The 14,759-nt window shown below is 50.4% G+C and overlaps 1 protein-coding gene across 1 annotated transcript in view; it reads left to right on the top strand.

Annotated features, from left to right (window-relative positions):
* The window catches only part of LOC135908804 (juvenile hormone acid O-methyltransferase-like), a 91,454-nt gene that overhangs the window by 64,571 nt on the left and 12,124 nt on the right, over window positions 1-14,759 (top strand). Inside the window, exon 3 of the mRNA XM_065440635.1 lies at window positions 2,239-2,569. Within this exon, the coding sequence (XP_065296707.1) occupies window positions 2,239-2,569 (331 nt within the window). The remainder of the gene's footprint in view (window positions 1-2,238; window positions 2,570-14,759) is intronic.

Here is a 14,759-nt window from a genome sequence, read left to right as displayed (position 1 = left end):
ACACCCCCCCCCCCCTCTATTTTCGCGAAAAAAATTGGAAAAACGTTTGCATGGGAATCTAAGCAGCCCCCTATTTGTTAGGAAGCACGCGTAGCCAAGGCCGCCAAGCGCGCTTGCTCACACTGTCGTCGAGCCGGAGCCGTCGGAGTGCCGAGGTGGAACGGCGTCCGCGGCGCGAGTACGCGTACATCCGGACTGTGCGGATGTATGGCTAAAGCTACAGAAAGCGTCCCCATCAACCATCGCAAAGTGGATTTCGGACGCGTGGAAGCGGGTCCGAGTGGACGTTGTGGTCAAATCATTTAAGAACTGCTCGATCACAAACCACTTCGACGGAACGGAAGACGACCTGCTGTTGGATACCGAGAGCGGCGGTTCAAGCGGTGCGGCGAACTCGAGTGGCAGTGATAGTAACTGAGCATCCGACACAAGCGGTGGGTTCACTGTGTGCATGGATTTTTCTTTTGAATGTTTGCAAAATAAAATGTTATTATCGCACCCGTCTCGTAGTGATGTCGCAGCTAAAAGAGGGCGGGGGGGGGGGCGGGGGTCATTCTAGATTTTTCGAATCTAAGCACCCCCCCCTCACTTTGGGCATCGCGATCGTGAAAAAAGGGGGTGCTTAGAATCGAGTAAATACGGTATGATCATTGTATGGCGATGATGGTGTGAAGACGACGGCATGAAGAGAGTCAGCTGACAAAGATGCAATGACGATAATGTAACGACTCCGACGACATCACGACCACGAGTACATACCCGGTGGCCCAAGCTATCACACAGCTTGGCCCAGTGCAACAGGTTAGAGGGGGTGAAGATGACGGCATAACGAGAGTCAGAATATGTAACTGCAGTGACGACGACGGAATGCCGACGACGGCATCATGAAAGTGACAGATACTTAGCGACCCAAGTATGTAGAGAACTTGGGCCACTGGGTTGACGTGAAAGAGAGAGATATATATAAAAGGAAGCCAACGATGTTAACCAGTCAAGGTTCTGGTTGGCTACCCTGCGCTGGAGGAAAGGACACTGGGAATAGAAAGAAGGCAGAAAAAGAGAGACGAGTACAAATAGCACTACAGAGTCAAAGGTGCTCGAACAAGCCAGACGTTCTCAGAAAGCACAGAAGTGCCTATAGTGCCTTCTGAGCAGATGATAGGCGGGACGGTGTTCTAGCATTGTCTCTTCACTCAGAAGACGATCGTCTACTTTCATGAATGCGTTGCACATAGGTTGTCTTTGTGCTTCAAACTGAGGACTGTGGCACAACAGGTGATCAATGTTCTCCTCGTAGCCGCAGAGATCACATGCAGGACTGTCAGCCATTTCAATTTCTGCTGAATAAACTTTCGTGAAGGCAGTTCCCAACCACAACTGACGCAGAAGGGACGCTTGGGGTCGGTGCAGTCCGGCCGGAGGTCTGAGTTGCAGTGAAGGGTTGAGGCTACACAGATAGGTAGGCTCAAAATGGTTGCAGTAGGCAAAGAATGCTAATCCCATTAAGACATGAACGCCATGAGGTATGTATTGTTTTGAAAACGAACGGCATTTTTGAGCCCTATAAGAGCTGGTTCCTACGCCGCGTTAGTCTCATCACATTACCCTGGGAGGGGCGTAGGTTTCAGTCATTTGTCGTGACCCTACTATTAGTATGCAGGATAAGGACGTCCCGACGTGATCTCCACGTTTGTTTAGAGTAGTTAGTTTTTGGCCAGTAGGACCAGTAAAGAGGTGCCATGGAGAACATACATATTAGTGCCAGTACTGAACACGACGGTACCTGTGTGACATCCCAAGCACTTCTGCTTCATCCAGTTTCTGCTGGCTAATTCAGCCGATTTTGCAGCATGAGCGAACTGTTCGTGAAGGCACTGTGGTGAACAAATACGAAAATGACCATGTGGCTCGGTAAGACGCCTTCCTGGAAGACTCGTGCATGGTTGCTTTTGGGAAGGTTTAGTATTTATTTATGCATTTTTCGATGCTCCTGAAAAAAAGTTTAATTCGGACATGCATAAAAATATAAGACATCCTTCATACACGAATGATGACTTTTTCTGCGTCAGCTGTTTAACGTAGTTTCTAAAAGGTGTCTAATTTTTGTTCACTTTGCCGCAAGGAATAATTGCGCGCATAAGAACTGCGCACGCCAATACTTAAATACTCCTGACGCAAATAAGCCCCTGTGAAACATACCTAACTACGTGTCACTCAGCAAGCATTCTTTCCGCACAGGTGTCCGCCATGCCGACGGATCGTGGCCGTGGACTTCTCACCCAAAATGCTTGAGTATGCCAAGGAACACTTTCCGCACCCACGCATTGAATACAAACTGCTGGACATAGGTCACGATGTCGAAAATTTCTTGACCGAACACGGATCATTTCAGCGGGTGTACAGCCTGAGGACATTGCACTGGGCGAAGGACCAGGCCCGGGCATTCTCTAACATTGCGCGCCTGATGGCACCAGGCGCAGAATGCATCCTGCTATTCTTGGGTCGCTGCGATACCTTCGATTTTATTCGTCGCATGGCTCAGCTGGAGCCTTGGACGAAATATAGTGACGTGAGTACCGGTTTTGTAAAACTAGCAGATTCGGAAGCGTTGCTGTTAGAAAAAGGCAACATTTATCGCCAAACTGTTCGCGGGCATTTTGCATCCCACTCCAGTAGAGGAGAAGGTTGGGCCTTGGTAAACTTTTAATCTCGTATTTCACAAATCAGCATCAACACAGGCGAGGACGAATTCAAGGTCTGTACACACATGAGTGTTGACTCTTACCTATAACTTGCTTGTGCAAAACCAATATATATGCACTGAACAACTACACAAAAAAATTCATCTCTTAAATCCCTCCTTGCGCGTAGTGCAGCACAATGGACGTAGGTTTGTTTGACTTCCCAACCTTTCCTTCCTTTGTTTCCTCGTCCTCCTCACTGACAAAGAATGGCACGGCACGCGTGGCAGAGTAACAGGCATAAGTACGAAGAAATGTGAAGCCTACTTCTTGTTACGTAGAAAAAGTATTAGGAAAATTAAAGGAACAGACGGCTTGCTCATTCATTTGTCCCCTTCCCATACCGCAACTATTGCTTGACATGAAGGGGCAATGAGACATGAAAACCATTCCGAAAATTAGTAACCAGCGCCTCAGACATCCGCGAGCTCAAAACAGGCGCCGTCATGCGTTCTGAAACACAAGATAGCATGTAGAAAACACAAGATCAATATAAAAAAGAACGCTCTTTCTTGCCTGTGAACGTACCACAGACCAATGAATACGGGGTTGTCAGCCATCGCACTTCAAGGAAAAATACTTTGCACGTTCTAAATAACGACAGATGGGTATAACCTTGCCCGCAGGAAGCTGCTTCAGCACCGCAAGCAACAGCGCCCAACAGGAACATCCTGCCGGAAGTGGCTAGCAGTAAAAATTATTTGTAACAACGCAGGCGCTATGACGACTGCTGGCAGCCAGGTTACAGCTGTCGTACCTCGATGGCGCACGAGCGGAAAGCGACAGAAAACCGTCGGCTTTTGTCAGTGCCAAATGAATGGATGGGATAGATTCAGAATGACGTGTAGTGCACGTGCTGCTCAGGCTAGCGTATCTACCGCAATGTGCTATGACGATGCCTTGACAGAAACATTGATGTCTATGCACACAGAGCACACAACGAAAGCCAGAACGTTACCCGGTTTCCGTCAGAGCCGATTCAGCGGAGCCTGACCGTGCGCCAACTTGGCTTGTCATTTTATAGCGAAGCCCTTTATGACTAGGGCTCCGCGTATTTTTGTTCTGCGTGAACAAGAATTTGAAGCAATTCTGGTTATAGATCAGAAATGGTCCAAACGCAATGGCACCTGCACCTGTGTTGACAGACAGCCTTCTCCATATGGTCCTCCATAACAAGGTTGAAGAACTAATAGAGGGCCATCTCTCCATTCAGAAAATGCGCCTGGCTATGACCCAAACATGACAGAAAGCTGGTAAAGGGATACTGAACAAAACTTTTGCCGCGGAGAGTTTTAGTCCAAATGAGAGCTTGGGTGCTGAAATGGTTTCAGACAACCTTGTTTTCATGCAGAATGTAGCAAAAAACAATAAATTTCATGCTTTTTCGCTAATACCGCGTCTAGCGGCCGCACCGAGAACTAGAGGAAGTGACGTTCCTGCGACGTTGTCTGTGCCTTATACCGGCGAGCTAACCATCACCCGCGTCTTTCCACCCGCATGAATGGCACCGGACGGCAGCGAACAACGTTTCAACAGCTCTGTTGCTCTCGGCCGCATAGTTCTTTTTCCAAGTGGATCATGTGCCCGAGTCTTCACAATCGCCGTTTGTGTTCTGTGATGCTTTGTTATGTGATAAATGAAGCCCCTGGCACAACGCAGGAGAATGCCTCTACGCTGCTGCGCGCAAGGGTGCGGGAAAGTATCGTCGGATGGGACAAGCCGTGTCGTACCTTTCGGGCAAAGCCTTCCGGCTTCGAACGATATGGATTCGCGCTGAGCGCGCTCATTCCAGCCCTCATGGGTGCCGTCAAAGCGTGACTTTCTGTGCTCCGAACCCTTCGAGGACAGTGGCTACCAGACGAGCCCTGCTTTTCTGGAGAGCTGCCTCATGTCAGCGAAAAGACAGCGCCAGAAGTCAGAAGCTATCCCTTCCATTTTCTCCAGAAAGCGGAAAGAAGAAAGGAATGGTGCAAGCGGAGGTACATTTGAGAATATAAGGCGAAAAGAGTTACGCTTTTTAGTTCTTTATTTCACAGCGGAAAAACGAAGGCGAGATTTGCGAGCGATCATCAAAGGCATCGTCGTACTGCTGCTCAGCGGCGTTCGCTGTGGCATCGCAGTAGCAGTGTCCTTCAATACTTTTCGCCTTGTCACGAAACTTCCACGTAACACTATGGGAGAGCTTCATATACCGTCCGCAGTAGACGCACCACAGCGCTGCCGCAAGTAGAAGGTGGACTGGAGCAGACGCTGAACGGACGTCACAGGTGTCCTATGCGTACGCTCACTATAGCGCGTGTCGACTGTCTGTATCGGCGTGAGAATATTATCTACATGAAGTGCAAATCGCCGCCCCATTTCTGTATAGTGTTTAGAATCTTCAGCGAGAACAATTTCGAAACAACTGCAACGCGTTGTTTCATATCGTGCTTCAACGGTGTTCGAAAGAGTGAAAAACATTATGGGGTTTCGCGAGCCAAAACCACTTTCTGATTATAAGGTACGCCGTAGGGGAAGATTCCGGAAATTCGCACCACCTGGGGCTCTTCAACATGCACCAAAATGTAAGTACACCGTTGTTTGCGCATTTCGCCCCCACCGATATGCGGCCGCCGAGGCCGGGATGTGATCCCGCGACCTCGTACTCAGCAGCCCAGCACCATAGCCACTAGGCAACCACGGCGGGTGCTCGAAACAGTGGCTTAACTTATTATGCGAATTGTACACTTGCACCAATCCATCGTTAGGAAGTGCCTACAGAGCAAGCTGTTGCAGTTTTACGTAAATGCGCCATTCGTGTCGTCACTTCCACTGGCACCTTATGTGTGCGCGCTCACAAGACAATGAGAGGCGGACGTCCGTCAGGCAAACGCCTGCTGCCCACCTCTGTTGCTTATGCTGCTACTGCTGCGGCAAGCTGGCACACACGACGTCACGGCAGGCGACGCGAACCCCGCGCGTACCGGCGTCAAGCCACCGCGCGCTCACAATCATTCGAAAATACAGCCAGCCGTTAAGAAATGTGTGAAATAAAGACTGTATCGGGGGAGCAATAACGTCTTCCCAGTCGAATTTTACTGCTTCCCTCATTTTTTCTTATAGTTACGGCACAATCAAGAATGGCGCCAGTCAGAAGAAGACGATTTGACGAGTAGGGGTGGAACCGCTACCGACAGCCACCTTGTTTATGCATCTTTCTCTCGCGTGTAAATATTGTAAATACATCTTTATATGTGACATCTGCAACGCAGAAAATTGGTGGGAGGTGCACGGTACTCACGAGAAACAACAACGGAGCTTCGCTGTGGCCGTCACCTCAGACTGGGCAACCTGACGGACGAAACAGGAGCCGCCATGTCGCGGCCCACATCTACGCTTACAACCCCGACGGTTGTGCTGGTTCAGCCGCGGGATTTAGGAAGCTTCTGCGGCACAAACCAACTCAACATGGCAGACTGGATCGCCACGTACGAGCGTGTAAGTGCACAGAACAAATGCGATCCGACGATTATGTTGGCTAACTTGGTCTTCTACCTAAAAGGCACGGCGAAGGTGTGGTATGACAACCACGAGGAAGAGCTTAACGACTGAGACACGTGGAAACAGAAGCCGAGGGACTTGTTCGGCCATCCCGCTGGGCGGAAGAGCACCGCTAAGAAAGATCTAGGGACCCGCGCACAGACGGCCACAGAATCATAGGTCTCTTACATCCAGGATGTGCTGGCTCTGTGACGCAAGACCGACAGCGACATGGCTGATTCAGACAACGCTAGGCATGAAATGAAGCGCATCGCTGACGATGCTTTCAACTTGCTCGTGTGAAAAAAATTGTGAAACACTACAGGACATCATAAAAGAGTGTCAACGCCCTGAGCAGGCCAAGAGCTGCCGCATTGCAACGCCATTCGCATGTCTGTCGAGCACAGCAGCGGCATCCTCCAGTAACGACAGGCTAGAAGTGCAGCCACCATCACCGACAGATGACCTGACTGGGATAGTGCGACGAGAACTTGAATCCATGGCACCTGCAGCCCTTTTTTCCTGCCCCAGCGAGACGAACAACTTGCCTAGACTTGTGCAGCAATCGTCAGCGGAGAACTGGCTAATCTTGTATGTGCGGTTGCCACTTCACAGCTGTCTCATGCTCCAAGTTCATCGACTGGTGCTCGGTATCGTCCATGCTACCGAAACCCAGCCGAGCGGCGAACCGCAGACAATCGGCCAGTCTGTTTTGCCTGCCGGCGTTACGGTCACGTTGCTCGCCATTGCAGCAACCGTACTGTCTCCTCCTCTCTGCAATCGCAATTCGCCAGTTATTATCGCTCCGAACAGAGCGAGCGTCATTAACAGCCTCCATTGGCACCGCGATAGCCAAACAATTAGCTTCGCGCTCCTTGGAACAGTCGCTCGTCGTCATTCCGTCGTCACCACTAGCGTTCTTCAGCAGTTCGTCGACCATCGTCCCTATCGCCGCAGGCTAGTCGCCCACCGTCCCCGATGGAGCCCCTACGCCCGTCACCGGATCACTAAGCGATGCAACTCGCAGAGGTGACGCTGCGTAGACGACTCAAACGCAAAGACCTCTGTTCACTATGCCAACCAAACAGAACTTGGTGACCGCTTTAGTGAATGGAATCGGTGTCCCAGTACTCACTGATACTGGCGCGCACGTGTCCCTGATAAGTGCCCAATTGCGTCGAAGCCTCAACAACGTTCTCACAACCGCTGCATCACGCACCCTACGCGTCACCGACGGAGGAACGCCTACCGTGATTGGTATGTGCACCACTCGAATTGGCATGGCAGGTCGCCTAATGATGTGTTTGGTTTGCCATTTTGGAACAATGCCCTTACGCCGTTATACTAGGCTTATACTTTTTATCATCCCATTCAGCCCTCTTTGATTGCGTGCCTAGTGTCGTAGCTTGAACTGCCCCACCTCTTATATAGTGCGCAAGTCGCACAACCATGGTTATTCTATCCCGAAGACATCCTCCTGTCGCCTCAAGCCACTACGTACGTCACTCTACTTTCGTTCCCATCTGTTCCTGATGGCTTCTATGTACTACGTCTCACAGCTGACACACTGCTTAAGAGAAATTTGGTCGTTCCCCATACCGTGTTCACTGTTACAGGCAATCAGACTTCGCTCCCTCTCCTTAATTTTAACTCCTCGGCTCAAATCCTTCCCAGAGGCATGTCTGTGGGCGACATCTCGCATGTGAACAATTGCGAGATATATGCTCTTGATGCCGAAATAGCGTCGCCCTCTACAGGAACCTCCGATTCACCGACTCTCCCAGACGAACTTAACGAGGCGATTGCACCTCGTCTTCTTCCTGCACAAGCTGCTCTCCATCGTCTCTTGGAAACAACCCGCGACATGTTTTTACCTTCACGGCCGCCCTTTAGCCAAGACATCGGTGGTCACCCATCGTATTTACACCGGAGACGCCAATCCGATACGCCGCCAGCCGTACCGTGCTTCACACACTGAATGGCAAGAGATACCACAAAAAGTAGAGATCTCGACTAGAGGCGTTATCGAGCCATCCTGCAGTCCGTGGACGCCCTTTTTTGTCCTTGTCAAAAAGAAGAACGGCAGTTTGCACTTTTGTGTGGATAACAGACACCTAAAAAAATAACACGCAAGGATGTCTGCCCCTTGCCGCGTATTGATGACACCTTGGATTGCTTGCACGCAGCCAAGTACCTTTGATCCATAGGTCTCCGATAAGGCTATCGGAAAATCTCGGCAAATGACACAGACAGTGAAAAAGCTGCCTTCGTAACATCTGACGGCCTCTAACAATTCAAGGTTATGCCGTTGAGCCTTTGTAACACCCCGGCAACCTTCGAAAAAATGACGGACTCCTTACTTCACGGCAATAAATGCCGCGAAGCCATTCGGAGCCCACACTGCACATGTTTGTGCTCCGGGACGACGTTCTCTATCGTCGCAGCTTACGACCAGAACGACAAGAATTTTCACTCGTTGTACCACACCATCTCCGGACATCAGTTGTTGAGCAGTTGCATGATGCCCCTACTGCAGGCCACCTCGACATTTCGCGTACTTTCGACCGTGTACGGTGCCGCTTGTACTGGCCCGGCCTGTACCACTCCGTGCATCGCTGCTTGCAACCTGCGTGCTCTGTCAGCGCCGCAAAAACCCTGCTGTGCTGCCTATTGGACGCCTTCACCCTATCGATGTGCCCTCAGAGCCATTCTTTCGCGTCGGTCTCGATCTTCTCAGCCCTTTTCCGACGTCGAGGTCTGGCAATAAGTTGGTCGTTGTCGCAGCGTAAATCTGTGTAACTGAGGTGGCAGTGGCAAATTTCCTTTTACACGACGTCATCTTTCATCACGGCGCACCCCGGCAGCTCCACAGTGATCGCGGCCGAACCTTCTTGTACCGAGTAGTTGAAGGCCTAATTCGCTCCTCTTCTGCCAGGCACAAGTTTTTCACCGCCTACCACCCGCAGACAAACGGAATGACAGAACAGCTCAATCGCACGTCCACAGAAATGCTGTCTACGTATGTTTCTGATGACCACAGTAGTTGGGACAGCACCTTATCCCTCATGACCTTCGCCTATAATTTGTCCTGTCATGCGACCATTGGCTGTTCAGCCTTTTACCTTCTGTTCGTACGCCACCATTCTTCGCCCTTTGACACAATGCTTCGTTCCTCGATGAGCACTCCCACTGAATGTACTCAAGACGTCTCCGCCCGGGCTGACACGGCAAGCCACATTGCCGTCTCCTGGCTCACTGAGTCTCAGGCCGCGCAGAAGACCCAGTATGAGGGCCGGCAACAAGCCGTTCGATTTCCTCCTAGCTCCATTGTCATCGTATGGACGCCGCGACGGCTTGTCTGAAAAGCTGCTGGTGCTCTAAACAGGACCCTACACGATATTGCGTTAGCTTGACGATGTGAACTACGAGATCACCCCGCTAGAATGTGTGTCCCCACGGAGGTTGTACATGTGTTCCTGCTGGAGCCTTACTTGGCCACGAGCTCCCTTCCCTTATAGTTAACACCGAGATGGCACCTTTACGGCGCAAACAAGTTGCGTTACGGCGCGACCAAGAGTGGCACCAGTCAGAAGACGACAATTTGACATGTAGAGGCAGAATCGCTCTCTACAGCCATTCTGTTTATGCATCGTTGTCTCTCTTGCAAATATCGTAGATACATCTTTATATGTGACTTCTGCAACGTACCAATATTTTGTTCAGTATCCCTTTCAGCAACGCAAGTGGATCTCCCCTAAATATGCTAAACCACCCAGAATATTCAAAAAGATTCGCGACGTAAGGCCATGATCCATCCCTTACCGAAAATATGCACCCTTCCCACCACCAAAAGCGGCGCGAAGCAAAAGCCAAGGCCCTGGGGAGGACTTACGAGTCTCTCCAAGAGGTGGTCTGCGGGGGGCAGATCCAGCCGCATACCATGGCAGAAGAGCTAAGTCCGTTGTGGTGACTACACCCTACGGCCAAGAGCAGTGGAGACGCTGCTGTCCAGCTCCCACCTCTCCAACCAGATCATGTTTTGGTTGAGAGGGCGGTCACAGCCAAGACGGCGCAAGGTTTCCCGTGAAGAGGAAACCATTCCTGCAAATTAAGCCATCCTTATGCTCATTAAGGTTATTTCTTTCTCTCTCTCTCTCTCTGTGGACTCCAAGGCATGGGCTCCGGGGCCGGTAACGCGCCCTTGAACAACTTTTGTCAAACCTTAGACCCAAAGAGGTCCCAGGCAGCTAGGACCTCTTTGGGTCCTCCTGCCTTTGGGACCTCGTGCGCGCACAAACATATTTTCTCCGAATGTTGCCACAAATACCAGAGAGAAAAGATTTGAAACTTGACAAGAAGGGTAACGACGAATAAAGATACATAGAGGTTGAGCGGGCATGGGTGAGGCTCCAACGGCGGTGCACTATCGATGAGTGACGTGGCACTGGTAGGTCTCCCATGCTGCAGCAATTACGTCGCTGACGGCCAACCTTTTGAAGAGCCTTAGTTGCGACCATGAGCAGAGCCGTGGCATGACGAGGTCGTTGGCTGGGTCGTTAGCCCAAGGCATGACAGGTCGTTGGCCCTAGGCACCGACGATGACTGCGTCCACCGTCACGCGTTCATGCCACCGGGCCACATGTAGACGGGCAAGCTCATTTTTAGTGACGTGCGTCGGTGTACGCTTGCGGGTGGTTTTCAAGAGGACAGCAGAGATCCAAGTTGACTGCCTGCTCGGCATGCACCAGGATGACGTCTGGGCGAAGGCTGGTATCTGCGATTGCCCACTTGTCGTATATAATGGTGAGTCGATCCTGGCATGCGTGCCGAGACGCGACACAACATTATGTCGCGCACTGTACAGCGCACGCTTTGCCAAGCAGTGACACAGAACGTGCGGTAGGATCTTCCTCGCATAGCCGCACACCCTGTATCGCTGATCTTGCTCGCCCTTCATCCATGTGCAGGCTCCGTTGAAATGACAGAGGTTGAGCCTGGCCCCATACTAAAGCGCCAGTGAGCAAGCCGGGTGTAAGCGCCAATGTACATGAGATGCAAGCTTGCAAGTCGGCGGCCACGCACTGCAGGACCTTACGCTGGTTGGGTTTGTCATATAAAGCAGAATCCCTGCAGGCCGATTGTCAGCTCGGACTGTGTGGATGATCCGCCTGCGATGTTTAGAGTTGTAGCTGAGGTGACCGCAGGTGATCCGAGCTCCGTCCGGGCTGAGCTCCCTGAGCACATCCAGGCGGCGTGAGGTCTCCCGTACCTCAGTCCATATTGAGCGATGCAGGGAGGCAGGCACCCTGAGGTCCCACTCGGTGGACCTGCTGAGGTAGCTCTCCACATCCTGAAGCTTCGCCAGCCTGCGAAAACGCTTGGAGACCACCTCGCGAAGCCTAGAGTTCTATACAATAATTACTAGAGGAACTCTCGCACTACTGTCTGCGCGCTCGGCAGTGGGAGTGGTAGTACAAGCATGGGAATTAAGGGAAGTGCATGGATTTTCCGAAACTTCGTCTGTCTGGCTGCAAACGGTATTGTGACTTTGTATGCTTGTCATTTTTAACAATGTACTGCGTAATAAATAATTAAATAAACAATAATAAAATTGTCCAATGACAGCATTCGAAAAGAGCACCTCTAGCACAGAAGCCCGATATGGGAACCATTAAGCAACGGACGCTTGCATCGACAAGCGATGTGAAACGTCCTAATGAATTTATAGCGGGCAGGCCAGTGCCTCAAGACGCTTAGGGCGTTTCCATTTGTCCACCTCGACAGGATCAATCACTGCAATCGGTTGTGATTGTGGGTATTCGCAGCGTCTTCTGCACTTTAAAGAGTATAGATTGCCCTAAAATTGACGACGATGAAGGCATATAAAGCATAATAAACAAAGCCACAAGGACGTCTGAATCCGCAAGCACGAAGATCTGACAAATCCACCTACTTTCCATCATTCCCATGATGGGTGAAAGATTGCAGTGCCAGAGTTCCTTCTAGTATATTGCAGGAAACTCTATGTCCCGAAGGCCCTCGGATGCCCATGTCACGCAGCTCGAGATCTCCGATCGTGAGTAGCTTGAACACATCATGCGGAAGATGTCACTCAGCTCGGCAGCAATAGGCATTGCTGCCGCCCCCGAGTGAGGTGTCGGATCATAGACCAAAAGGCCGACCCGCGTCGGCCATGTCTACGTTCGCACCGCCCTTTCTTTGATGGCGTTCCAAGCGCTTGCGTATATAGTTTCCCTTCCTTCCGCTCTCCCGTGGGGGTGGTGCCATCGAAACATAACGCGTGCTTAGTTTCCTCCGGCTCCTCGGGGTGGCGTCCCGTCGGCCCCGCGAATGTACATCAAAAATCAGAAAGACAAGTTGCCATTCTCCCATTTTGGATTTCACTTCTGTCAGCGTAATGGGTAGGTCGCGTATAGTCCGGACTCCCGAGCAGCAACGCACCTACGAAGAACGACTTCCTGCATGCGCTCGGCTTTTTGTGCGCAATCTTCATCGGTAGTGTCTGCCACCCAACGGCGACAATTGCGTTATCGTCGCTTTTCCTGCAGCTGCCGTCGCTCTTCGCAGGCGCGTTGCTCCTCATGAGTGCGGGCTAGACGCGAATATGATGGAATTAATGTAATAATAGCAGAGGTAACACGAGATAGTGCGTGCGTAGCTATCGTCACGATCCCCACCAATCGAGACAATACATGTTTTCGTACCTTCGTTCAAAATGCTGTCACCTGTGTGTCGTGTGCGAAATGGCTTCGCTGGCCATCCACCTTCACAGAGTGGAATGACTCATGATATTTTGCAGAAAGGCGCACTGCGCAGCTCTTGAGACTTTATAACCGTCCACGAGCAACTTTGCAAGCACTGTCAGTACCTGGATAGCACGATGGCGCAAAAGCGCCTGGAGAGTCTCAACAATTGCGATCGCAATAAAACTCGTCCTCGTCCGGCGCTAATACTCGGGGCCAACACTTTTCCGGGGTGGGCGTGGTGCGCTGTCGAAGAAACACATTAAAAATTAACAACGCACAGGAGAATACATAAATAAAATCTCAGTGCTTAGAGACATCGAATAGGCTTATCAGTTGTGGGAAAATCTGCAAGGTGGACGAAGCATCAGGAAAAAAAAAAGCTCGGCAACTTAGATGCGCCCCAAAGCTAAAAAAAGATACACTAAAGAAACTCAGGACTTCCTCACATATAAAATCTGCAGTGCTGAAGAAAAACGTTTTCTGCGCTTCGAATCTGGCTTAGATCTCGCGCCGCCCTAATGCTAGTACCCTGCTTATGTAAGATACTACAGCCACCACCCCGAGAAACGTTGGTACCTGGTCCGTTCCAAGGACCATGACCAACCTTTAACCATGAATTGTTGTTCCTGATACAATAAAAGGGACCAATGAAAAAATAATTATGCAGACCATAACGCAGTTTATAGGCCAGAATTAAAAACTGAACCGACCGTACCTATGATATCAACTTACTGAATGATTGCTCCACGAATGTGCGCCAGCAATACTTCTTCTTTTGGAAGTGATAAAACCCTGATTTTCTTACCAACCATTTTCTCTTATACACATGTTTGCTAAGGTGGCAGGCTGCTGGACGTTTCCAGATATGAAGGTATTTTAGCACTGCAGATACACTCGTCTTCTTCCATGAAAAGGGATAAACGAACGTACATGGAAAACTACTTTCTAGTCCATTATTTAATTTCGCATCTAGTTCATAAGACGGGTTGTTTATACAGACACTGAGATGAAACGTAAACTACAGCATGATAAGTACATTCTTTTCTGCAATTGAGAAAGTAGTCACTCACGAAGGGAGCAAGCAGGATAAGGTGGCAAAGAGCAAAAAAAGAAATGGAGCAGAGACACTTAGACTACTTACATGTGGGAATACAAAAGCATCATAATCGCTCAGGTGAGAAGCTTTCCATCGATGCTTTCGACGTTCATTAAAGTTCTTTGTTCTCAATCGGTGCGCGCGTGTTTGCGTATACGTTGGCAACAGGCTAGAAACATTCGAACCATTTTGCTGCAGAAATATGAATTTTATTTCATGCCTAATGATAGGTCGGTCGTGACCCTGTCTTCTATTGTATTCCCTTGATCAGTCTTCGGAGGCGTGTTTTCGCGGGCGACCGCGGAAACACGCGAATGTGTCACCACAGTTCACAGCTGCCGCTGAGGTAGATCCTTCAGAGTGCATCGAAGTAAACAGTGCACCGATAAAAACCCGAAGAGTAAGTGACACATGGGAGGCAGGGACGGAGCCAGTGACATGACGTGTGCAGTGACGCACGCACAGTAGGCACAACTTTAGTCAGCCGTGACCATGAAGCCGCCGGGGTGTCCACGAAGCGGGCTTGTCTCGAGCCCCGGAAGCCCGGGTTCGATTCCCACCCAGGCCAAGATTTGCCTAATTATTTCCTCGAAGGTGTTAATTTACTTTGTTTCCAGCAACCTACATGCAATGTTG

This window comes from Dermacentor albipictus, chromosome 1 (assembly GCF_038994185.2).
Source record: "Dermacentor albipictus isolate Rhodes 1998 colony chromosome 1, USDA_Dalb.pri_finalv2, whole genome shotgun sequence".
Classification (NCBI taxonomy): Eukaryota; Metazoa; Arthropoda; class Arachnida; order Ixodida; family Ixodidae; genus Dermacentor; species Dermacentor albipictus.
Note: the sequence above shows the minus strand (reverse complement) of the source record. Positions and strands in the feature narration are given on the sequence as shown.